The sequence below is a fragment of the Mytilus edulis genome, chromosome 2 (genome assembly GCF_963676685.1).
Source record: "Mytilus edulis chromosome 2, xbMytEdul2.2, whole genome shotgun sequence".
NCBI classification, from domain to species: domain Eukaryota; kingdom Metazoa; phylum Mollusca; class Bivalvia; order Mytilida; family Mytilidae; genus Mytilus; species Mytilus edulis.
Window position 1 is genome coordinate 105,787,251 of NC_092345.1, and position 12,411 is coordinate 105,799,661.

The window sequence follows — 12,411 nt, forward strand, 5'->3', positions numbered from 1 at the left end:
ACCTAAGTACATCCATAAGTATAAATATCTGCTTGTCATTTTTGTCATTTTGTTATCGTGAAAACAAGGTGATATAGGATACACTAGGAAAATTCAAAAAAACTTAAAAGATGGAACAGAAACATATTTCAAAAGACATGCTGAGGACTATTTGTCGAGAAATGTTGTTTTACGAAATGATCACTTACAGTGTATTCGAGGTAAATGAATACATTTGATGTAAAGTTCTTAGGTATACGTCAATAAGACAGCTACGTTAGGACTTTTGTAAACATAACGGCATCATTCTTAGAGCAACTAGCTCATTAAGAAACAATTCAGGCGACAGACCAACATAGATATGCTATTTTACACGTCATTGTGGTCATTAGTCGTGTAGTATTAGTGCTATCCTGTGCACACATCATAATTTAAATATAACTGGTGCAGATAATCGTTGACATTAATAAAATTGAATTTCACATGATAACTAAAGTTTGTTTTCTTTCTTAGTTTTAGACCTATGTTTGGGAAATAACATGAGAAGAGTTTACTTTAGAAAGACTGAATGTGATTATGGTTAATATTATGAAGTCTATAATCGTAAAACCTGTAACTTATATGACTCTTGGAAGGTGTAGTCTTATTTATATAAATAAAGTTGGACAAAAACAAAGCAAGTAGTATATAACAATGGGTAACGTGCAATATGACAATATCAATAAATGTATTTAGTACAAATTATAAATGATTACATGTTATAAGACCAAAAATAGCATAATAAAAATGACATATGATTATTGCGAATAAATACTCATAGAATTTTATATGTATCAATAACATTCATTGTATAAAGAAATTTCGATCGATTAAAAGGTGTGATTTAATGCGGTTATATTAATCGATGTCCCCTTCGTGTGAATGATTTCAAATGTTTTCATTATTTGTCTAAATATCTATGCAGAAGCCAAGCGTTCGGTTGTATGAAACTTTATCTTTTGTATCTTTTAACTGCAATGATTCAGAACAACAACCACCATAGTATCCTTCATCAAAATAACAGGTGACATAAAATCTTTATCATGTATGGTCCAAAGAGGTCATTCACTATAATTGAAATTTTGTGCTCCGTTTCTTTTTATCGTAAAATAGTAACTAAAATGCTGTCTTAACTTACAAGTGAAATCCTACTTATAGTACATCTTGTTTTAAAACACAAATCATGTTTTTCATTTCAATGGCACTTTAAACAAATAAGATAACCCATCACCTATATACATTAGATACATGTAAATGTTATATATCTTACTTCAAAAGCCACATATCTACGTTGTTGTAATTACTTTACTATTACTTTATCGAAACAGACTTTATGTATTCAAAGATGTAGTTATTTACGGTATCAGAAATATTTGATATCAACAAATATACCGGAATACTACTTTGTCAATGTGTAATATTAGTCCAGTTATGCTTGTTTTGATTTGTATGTTCTGTCGTAAGTATTTTTTTATTTACTGTTACAAATTGTGTATATTTTGATCATAGTATTTTACTTTTCTAGTCAAATATATATTTTAGTGGTTTGAGATGTTAATAAATTGTCAAATAATACACATATTTTATCTAAATAAAAACAATCGCTCAATTATCAACTATATGCTGCCTAAACGCCCATTCCACTATTTGATAGACCTTCCGCGATTCGTGAATACTTCATGACTGAACAATTACAAAATACGCAGCACAAGTTTTTGTTAAATCGTTTATAATCATACTAATTTCTTTAACTCTGCTAGCGAACTTTTATAATCCGAGGGTAACACCAGCTACATAGCCAGAACCTCAGTCCTGGCGTAAAAATATGAATATTGAGATATTGAAATGTGATATAACAAAAATGTCATAGAAGTAAGGGTTAAGCTAGCTATACAACCAGCTTTTATCTACCATTTTTTACAGAAGAAATGCCTGTACAACGTCAGGATTATGACTCTTGCTATCAATTCGTTAGATGTGTTTTATAATCCTGGTACCTTTGATAACTACTTACCCTTTTTGTTTTTTATTTGATTAGGGACTTTTTTGAATTTTTATCAAATTTCGGTATGTTTGTGATTTTACTTATTATATCATTTTAAATCATTGCATAATTTTTCCTACAGCTTCGAATCCTTGTTGGATTTTCAAACATGTTGGCCTCGAGTATCACTGAATAGATATTTTCGAAATACGCATCTGTTGCAGTCAACTTGGTTGGTTTCTTTTATTGTAGAAATGTCAAATTATGATTCAAATCATTTTAAACTGATTTTACAGTTTGGTAATTTATTATGTTGTTACTTTTTTGTCCTAGGTTTCGTTATTTTTATTGTTGCATTAGCTTTCAAAATATCTTTCATTTGTTTTGATTTTACATTATTGTTCCTGGCAAGGGGTAGGATTCAACAATGGAATGCATGTTTAACAACACCCCACACTGTATTAACACAATTTTTTGAATTTTTGAAATACTAAGGCTTTTCTACCTCAGGAATAGATTTCCTTGGCTGTATTTAGCATAGCTTTTAGGAATTATTGGTCCTCAATGCTCTTCAACTTCGTACTTTATTTGGTCTTGTCAATATATTTTGATTCGAACGTCACTGATGAGTCTTTTGTAGACGAAACGCGCGTCTGGCGTAAGTGTAAAATTTTGGCCCTGGTATCTATGATCAGTTTATTTGAATGTCCCAGTCATGTCAGGGGCCTGTTATTTAGTTGTTTGTACTTTGTGATATATGTTGTTTAGTTATTGGTGTGACATGAATTACTCTGTTGGTTGGGATATTTTCGGATGTACGTCTAACATTTTGTTTGTATCTGACTATATGGTTTTGTTATTTGACTTTGTTAAAGGTTGTACAGTAACTTCATGTTTGCTGATATCTTCGTTTTTTGGACTTTGTAACTTTATAAGTTGTCTCCATATAAATCATACCACATGTACACTCCTTATTTTATACCTATACAATGAAATCACACTATACAATTTGTTGCAATTTCAATACCAATCCGTAATAGACCGTACTTTAAAACTACAAGTATACATCATATGCCTGTAGTCAAAACGCATCCGACCATTGCAAGTACAAATAAATGTAAGGTCGCCTGTCCCACTGAAGTACTATGCCCTTGTCTTTTTTATATCAATTTGCATAAAGTCATGTAAAACAATAAATTTCAAGTGACTTTCATTTGTCTGAAGATTTATTATAAAGGTACATAAGTTAACTTGTTTACACCTGAAGTTAATATGTAGTCAAATTGATGTATAATTGGAAGTAAATGCATAAAGAGGCGTAAACATTTGTTTTTCACAATTTAAATATATGTTTATGCAAGACTAGTTGTATTGTAAATTACTAATATTTTTAATTAGATACAAATGCACTTCTATTTATGAAAAAACACTTTGGAATAAACGAATGAGTAGTGACATGATGATGGACACAATTTATATTTTATTATCTAAATGCATTATATTAATGAAAGAAGATGTAGTCTAATTGTCAAATAGAGATAAAAATGCTAAACAATAAAAAGACATCTAGAGGTCAATTGAAGTTCTCCTTTTAATGTCGAACTTGTTTCATACTCGCCGGAGTCTAGACAAGTTAACAGTTTATAAGAGTCAAAAACAAATAACCACAATCAATCCTGATTTTTGTTGGCGAAAAATAAGACATTTAGAAGCAATTACAACCCCGTACGAGAGTATTGACTTTAGACCTTTACATTAAATACATTCCAGTCTTATTTTCTTTTACGAGTAGTATCGTATCTGTCTGCGAAAGTTCACAGTTAACGTTCTCAAATTACTGATTAGGTAATGTAGGGATCACGTCCGCTCAACGCCACAATAGATATAAAACATACGTCTTTAACAGTAAAAAGAACCATCACTTTGTGCAATGTCTACATTAAGTTGTACATAATAAGAATATAAAGAAACATTCAAATCACATTTCACACAATAAATAAGTTATAGCAAATTAAAAACTTTCAGAGGTTTTATGTTAGTATTTCTTATTCTTTAGGCTGTATTTCCTTATACATTTTTGGTCCATTTATCTTTTTTGTTTATGTCTAAACATCCCATTATTCCCTATTATTCTTGAGTTTTTGGCTCAGTATATTCAATTTCATAAACCATATTAACATCCTTATAAGCCCAATCCGTGTAAATATATTTATAACGATGTTGGTTGAAACCTGGAGTAGATAAAAGAGGGACGAAAGATACCAAAGGGACAGTCAAACTCATAAATCTAAAACAAACTGACAACGCCATGGCTAAAAATGAAAAAGACAAACAGAAAAACAGTAGTACACATGACACAACATAGAAAACTAAAGAACCCCATCTAGGCAGTTAATACATACTAAAACATTCCAACCTAAACGAGAACACACCAGAAACTTTGCAAACACTGCAGTCAATTTACACCCAATAGTAAATCCTCAAGAAATATGACAAAGCATCCCCTACTTCACAAACATCCCGTCATACGTCCATGCATAGTAAATCCTTATTGCAAATACTAGTAGTAGGTAAAGCATCCCTTACGTCACAAACATTCCCCGCCACACTAAATGAGTATTCTTCAATGAATATGAACATCGCTATTCTCTCAAATATAACCCGTTAAAAGTCCATTCACACCTTATAGTAAATCATGGAGGAACAGAACAAAGAATCCTCTACTTAAAAACACAACGTCAAAAGTCAATTAACACCCAATAGTAAATGCCCAGAGAACAAACTGCACCGATTGCAGTCGTCAAACGACCAATCATATGTAAAAGTAAATGTTTTAAGGGTGAAGGTGAAAAAACAAAGAGGATCAAAGGTACAAACAGTTACATTTGGGGACTTTGTTCTAAAATACCTACAAATAACTAGCAAATTGGGAACACAAAATCGTCAAATGATCGTTTGAACTGCCACATGGTTATTTCATTTATTATTGTTCATATTCGTCATGAAAAAGGAATTGAATGATAACAGAGCTTTCAACTCTATAAACAGTTTATTAAACTGAACAGAAACATTCTTAACAAAACAATCAACCTTTTGGCTACATGAAATATCTAAATACATTTTGTTGTGGTTGTGAAATTTCTATTAGTAGTCAACTTCCTGATACTTGATGCATACCTCCACAGTTACAACAACACATACATCTATACGTTTATGCATTTACGTCTATGTTTTTTTGGTAAATAACACTTTTATTTTGATTAATTGATATTTGAGACGTAGGTGTATATTGGACCAAGACCAGCAACTCGTCAAGATGATGAATTTCTGTTTTTCTTTCATCTTTGATCATACTCTTTAGTATGCACGGAGAATAGCTGAACTTATAAGGATTTGCCAAGAACATTTGAAGTCCAATGTACAAGGGTGATATTCAGTTTTTCTTCATCTAAAGAAATGTTAAATCATTCTGTGAATTAATAAAATGTACACATTGAACTTGAACCGTGCAACAGAATTCAACAACTTTTGGAAAGATCATTTTTTTCTGAGAATAGCAGAACGTTGTTATTATTTAGACCAACAGTTACGAGAGTACTTCACAGTGAATCCTATTGTTTTGTATTCAATTTGATATTCTTCGTGCTTCGTGTTAAGAACATGCTTCTCTATGGTTTTTTTTTGTTGCAGCTCATTTTTATTTTGTATGTCATGGTCTTTTTACAAACTTTTTCTTTATGTTTTTTAATAGGTTTATCAACCACCTCTTTTGGGGCCAAAATCGTATCCTATTCCCTTTTAACGTCATGTTACGGCCAGTCTAGCAGTTTATATTTACATTAAAGGTTAAGATAATGCAGATATATCTCACATTCTTAAATATGGGCTTAATTATTTTCTCCGGATCATATTGCACTAAATAATGGCAAAGATTGGACAGAAATAAAACAACACTTTACGAATTTCATGCGTGCGAATATCTTTATTTTATTTACTATTATCAGGAACTTTCAGAGCCGATTATTTGAAAGCCAATGATGTATTAATCCGAATTATTTAGTCACTCTCCGTAATCAACATATCCTTCTTGCGAGGGCCTGAAATCCCAACACGAAAAAATATCTTTGATTGGTGGCCTGAAAAAGAAGCGATCAATCAGGAATCATCTCAATTTTATTGAGAAAGGTAAATCCCGGGCAAATTCTGAATTTCTGATGGAAGATTTGGCATTGTCTATTCATTCAGTCGTTAATGAAGTAATCGTAGATCAGCGGAACATAACGACACAACTATTCGGGTGGAGGATGTATAAGAACAGAAACAATTGAAGAGCTAAATAATCAAGTATTACCTTCAATAATAGCAAAATGCATTTATATATTTCTGACAGACAAAACAAAATGCATCTTTCAAAGTTCCTTAATTTCATTTTCGGATAAATTGATGGTGTTCTGTCACTCAATAACCCAAATAAACTCATCATAGATACCAGGAATGAAATTATATATTTACGCTAGACGCGCGTTTCGTCTACAAAAGACTAATCAGTGACGCTCGAATAAAAAAATGATAAAAAGCCAAATAAAGTACGAAGTTGAAGAGCATTGAGGACAAACAATTCCTATAATTCATATATCCCAGTAAACCTGTATTGAGATTAATAATACTTCCAAAAGTTGAAGAGGATTCATATCTTGAATTATTATCCTTGATATTGACACAGATGGAGTAAAATGAAACTAGAATCCATAAAAACTGGATGAATTTAACATCCCAATTCGCAGCAACAACATTCCCTATGCTCCATTGTACGGCATTTATATATCTTATGAAAAATAATAACGTGTGTGAATGTTCACAGTCTACGGACTTCACACATAGCAATCTGCTCCTTATACAAAAACTGATCCAACAGAGTTTTGAGGACGAACGATTTGAATTAACACAAAATTAAACTTTTGGTCATTGTAAGACTACAGGTTTTGATCTGTTCCAAATGTTGACATTTCGACTAAGTGTAGACTTGCATGGCGGATATCAGGAGACTTTATCCTAATTGTCGCAAACGGTATCGCCACATTTTGAGCACGCGATTTCCTCTGTTGTTTTACTTTGGTTTGATTCTTCTTTAAACATTTGTTATATTTGACCATCGATTAACTACTATTGTTTCTTGTTGTAGTTGTGTCTGTAGTGAACGCTGATCATCATATACGTTATGCAGAACTACACAGTAATGATTTTCCGGAACATGGGCTGGACGAGGGGTGGCTGACAATCAATGTCTCCTCTAATTGGATTATCCAGTTATATGCACTTAATGATGAATGCTGGAAGGTAATTATAACTAACGTGTCCAGTTACACTTATTTATGTAAAGCTTGAATATCAATAAAATCATATCACCCAATCTTACATATAAACTTTAATTTCATTGGCCACTGGATGCACTTATTAATCTGTTGTCCAGTTAGAACCCTTCAACGATAAATTCTTGGAGGTCATTATGACTATATAGGCCAATGATAATCACACACCGATGAAGCAGTTTGACTGATGCAATATTGAAAGCTGGAATATAAGGTCTTTCTTTACACGAAGAAAGACATTATTGTGTTTCTTATTGCAACTGTTTTTATTCTTAAGAAAGTACTTTTTCAGTATTTCACATTTCTATTTGAAAATCCTTCTACTTATTTTCACGATGATTACTTTTGCAAACGTTGTCTCCAAAAGGACTATTTAAAGTAATTCTAAATGTAAATGAAAAAAAAAAAAAACGAAATATTGAATAAAACAATATTGAAATAGTAAAATTTTGGAAATAACAAATCTTAACCATTACTTCCAGTGTCCCTTTGTTCACGTGACTACAATACCAGATACAGATTCCCAAATCACTTTACCAGTTAATACTACTTTTGGAACTACTATTGTCTTAAAACGAAAACATCCTGGTAAAGATATCGAGGAAGATTTCTGCAGGTAATTAGTTCTTTTATTCGATTGGTATTTCTTTTTAATTTTCTTAATATTTTAGTCGATGTTACATTACATTAAAAAGGTAGTCTTTCTCTCATTTCTTATTTTCATGTTATACTTTTGATCGAAAGCATTTTCTATGTTGTCTTACAGCAACAATGTGTAATACTTTGTTATGACACAAACAGGCCGATGATATGTAGTTTAACAGTATTTTACAATGTGTTTTAAAAATGAAAATATAGACACTGATTTAATGTAGGTTTCATCAGAAATTTAGAGAAGGAGGCAATTACTGGGTTTTTATAGATTTTGAAACATACAAGTCAGAAGAATGTGAAGTTCTCCTTATCAACCATCCATTACCTGCTGAAATGCGTACGTATAAATATGTCTTATTCTTTTAATATTCTTTACTAGCTAAGAAGTGTGAGTTTATATACTAAAGTTAGTATTAAAGATAATTTTCATAGCCACCGCTTACTTAATGATAAATGTGATTCAAGTATCGGTCCATACTGTACAAAATAGAGACGTATACACACTTGTGTGATCAATTAACCTTTTTAACAGGTTCAAAATTCTACCATTTAGGACGTTAAACTAGCAACAATTTATCTATTAATCGAACATACAAATTATTGTACTGGACACCATATGCTCAAATGCTGTCAGATTAAATATCACAAACAAGCTAGGATTCATCTATCTACACAATCAAATGCATATCTACTAAGCAGAATGCACACGAAAACAAACAAGTACTTTTCATTTCATATCTTTAGAATAAACTCATCATAGATACTAGGATTACAATTTCATATTTAGCACAGAAACCTTGCAGTTCAATTTTTAAGAAATATTAATTTGCTTTTTAGCAATTCTTTATGTGTTCCTGGTTCTATGTGCATTGCCAGTTCTAATCCTTCTAGCAAAATTCGTTTTTGGGTAAGCATTAATGTATCTTCACTTTAAAACTGTGATATCTAATTACTGTTTTATTTGATGATATTTTCAAATCTCTATAGTATCGTAATCACGTGTACTCCACCAGACATTTCAGCGTGGTTATATATCAACTTGGATACACATCGTTAAACTCAGCGGATATTACGCGGATGATAACATTTTTAAAAGTTTTATGGAGAACTTACCTAAGTTGTTTTTGTTCAATGTTTTAAAGTTGACCGACGGAAATCGATTAATACAATTTCAAAACAATAACATTTTATTTATTGTTATGTATGTATTGATTCCCAGTTATGGTTTCTATGTTTCATGTCATAGAGTCATAACTTTGGAATGTTACAGTAAATTTGCATATGCATATCAGTTATATTGAAATCTATGGATTTTTTAGAGTCAAGGAAGGGTAGTACATAGTTAAAACTCTTAGAAGTTCGGGATATAGATTACTTAACGCAAACAAGGAAACGTACACTGGTCATGATTAACTGAAATTTTGTTCAATAGATTATCTTAGCTGATCTTGGCAAAAACTTTTCGGAAATTTGTTTCTTTAACTTCTTTCTTTTTGCATTTGTGTTCCTACGTCGCTGATGAAACGCGGCTCTTGCGTTCGAACTCTTTGACTGGTATCAATGAGAATTAGATATAAGAAGATGTGGATGAATGCTAATGAGACAACTCCCAATCCAAGTAACAATTTGTAAAAGGAAAACCTTTATAAGTCAAAGTACGGTCTTCAAAAGAAGCATTGGCTCTCACCGAACAGCAAGCTATAAAGTCTATTTATTAGGTTCGCTTAAATGTCTAAACTTACCAGAGATGGATCATAGCAATTATAAACTTTAAGTCCCTGTGAGTTTATTTAAATGTTTAGTCTGGTGAATAATAAAGTGAATGCAATTGAGTAAGTCTACAATTGTTTGAATTGGACTACAAACATCTATAAAAGTGTTTTATTTAAATCTCATCGTTTTATATAGATCTATGTTACTTTTAATCTTTATTTATCTAGAAAAGCAAGAAAAAGTTCATCATTAGATGTAACCGAACCATCAACTAAATCGAAAAAGGATCTGAAACTATCGGTAAGATAGTCAAAATGTGTTGCTGTGGTGGTATATACGGTGTTTTTTGTTTAATCTTTTTCATTATTTAAATTTATTTTGTTAATAATACTTTTATCTATTAAAAGGTGAGAGATGAACAAAGAGTTAATTTGTTTACACTTTGGTTGTTCTTTTTCAACATTAATATTTTTATTGAATATTTGTAACGGCTAATGAAGAGAGCAATACTCTTTACTAGCAAATTCCTGAATATGAAGAATATAGACAGATAAATAGCTATTTTAGATGGAGAGTGTTGTCTCATTGGCACTTATACCACATCTTCCTATATCTATTTAGAATTTTCTTGCTTCCTTACTGACAACTATTAATCATATCCTACGTGGCATTATTTCATTTACAGAGTCATCACACAAAGAGTCAGTCACAAGACAATGGCCAAACAACGGAAGTTAAAATACAACCAGAAGAATCTTCCTCCACCAAGGATCACAAGAGAACTCGATTGAAATCATTGGATACATTTAGAGGGTACGTCACATATTCTCGTCGTTGGCTTTAAAAAAAACAACAACACCTTTTTCAATAATAAATACTTTTGCAGTATTCATTTTAAAAACTTTCATTTCATTATCAGTCGATTGATACTTTTCCCGAACGGTTTATTATTTGTTATAGCCATATATAATATTTTGGTCAAAATCCAATTATAAAACTTGGAAGTAGTTTTATGGTATTATTATTTTTAAATTAAGGTTAACACTAATGATATTTGTGATAATTGAGTTATAGTTTGTTTTAGAGGGGAACTAGCTGTCAAATTTATGGTAACTGATTTGACTCAAATTCTCATATTTGGTTTATAACAATGTAAAACATTTATTCAAACTATCAAAAGTCTAAAATAAACAGTTTACAGAGCATGGGGTAGATAATATTTAGGTTCGTTTCGTGTGTATTTTAGTCCAGACGCCATCTAATTAACTATCGATTTGACCTCAGATGACCACACAAGCGATGGTAACAAAAATAAAGATACGAATAGATTAAACCAACACGTGTATTTTTATAGGTCTGTTTGATTTTATTTTATAGATTAAAAATAGATGTTTCTCATTGTGTTTAACAGTGTAAGAATGATTTTATGTGCATCGAAATAGTAATCAAATGATTTACCGTAGTTTCACTTTCATTGTTGACACTCTTTTTCTTAAAAAAAAAAACAGTACACGTACATTGCATGCGTTGTCAATCTCTAGCTAGGGGTTAACTTGAATTTCACATGAATACGGATTTAAAGAGGTCGGCTCATTCACTTGCAAGTGAATAACTAAGTATCAATGTTTCTTAGCGTAATTTGACAAAATTGAACCCTTTTGGCTGCGAAAAGTGAATTGTTATTTCACTATTTCACTTTCATAATTAATTGAACAGAAAAAAATCAAACTTTAGATTTTTTATATATCTCGTAGCTAGTGCCCCTTTAAGATTAGCTTGGTTGTAATGGTTTTTGTGATAATTGAGTTATAATTTGGTTTAATATTAAGCTTGGTTGTAATGATTTTTGTGATAATTGAGTTATAATTTGTTTAGATTGAGCTTGGTTGTAATGATTTTTGTAAACTATGGTGGAGGAGGATACTGGTTCTTTGACCACCCGCCATGGAATGGACTGACAGTAGCAGATTTAGTGTTTCCTTGGTATGTTTATCGATGTCCCCGAGTGTATTATTTGCTCCGAGTCACCACTTAAACGTGCTGACAAGAACTATAATCGATATGTTTATATTCTGTAAATTGACTATTCACTTAATGTTGTGTTATTCGAAACACTAAGGTTTTTTTAACAACCCCTCTTTAAAAAAATCATCCTCCCCGGCTGAGATTGTCAAATCAATATTTGGCAAAGCTTCAAGAAATGTTCGATTTAAAATATTTTTAACTTCGTTTTAGATTAGTTATTTAATTATAGGCATGGTATATTCTTATATGCATATTTAGGAAGTATTTCTGTTTTATAAAATTTTATATAGTCCAAAAGATTATGAAAAAACGTCAAATTTTGAATATTGTGGATTTTTATGAATTTTTGATAGCTGTGTTATTGGTTTCACATTTAAAGTAACTACAATCCCCTTCCCTTTCATTAATGTGACCTACCGAATAAGACTATTTACCGGATTTCTAATCACATAAGCAACACGACGGGTGCCACATGTGGAGCAGGATCTGCTTACCCTTCCGGAGCACCTGAGATCACCCCTAGGTTTTGGTGGGGTTCGTGTTGTTTATTCTTTAGTTTTCTATGTTGTGTCATGTGTACTATTGTTTTTCTGTTTGTCTTTTTCATTTTTAGCCATGGCGTTGTCAGTTTGTTTTAGATTTATGAGT

The 12,411-nt window shown here is 31.4% G+C and overlaps 1 protein-coding gene across 2 annotated transcripts in view; it reads left to right on the forward strand.

Annotated features, from left to right (window-relative positions):
- Positions 1-1,251: 1,251 nt before the first annotated feature.
- Positions 1,252-12,411, forward strand: part of LOC139513822 (heparan-alpha-glucosaminide N-acetyltransferase-like) — a 35,849-nt gene continuing 24,689 nt past the window's right edge. Inside the window, exons 1-8 of one of the 2 annotated variants that reach the window (XM_071302647.1) lie at positions 1,252-1,477; positions 7,185-7,339; positions 7,854-7,987; positions 8,247-8,362; positions 8,863-8,932; positions 9,966-10,038; positions 10,424-10,551; positions 11,614-11,721. In XM_071302647.1, coding sequence (XP_071158748.1) covers positions 1,429-1,477; positions 7,185-7,339; positions 7,854-7,987; positions 8,247-8,362; positions 8,863-8,932; positions 9,966-10,038; positions 10,424-10,551; positions 11,614-11,721 — 833 coding nt within the window. In that variant the 5' untranslated portion in view covers positions 1,252-1,428. The remainder of the gene's footprint in view (positions 1,478-7,184; positions 7,340-7,853; positions 7,988-8,246; positions 8,363-8,862; positions 8,933-9,965; positions 10,039-10,423; positions 10,552-11,613; positions 11,722-12,411) is intronic. The other variant, XM_071302646.1, reaches the window with a different exon arrangement.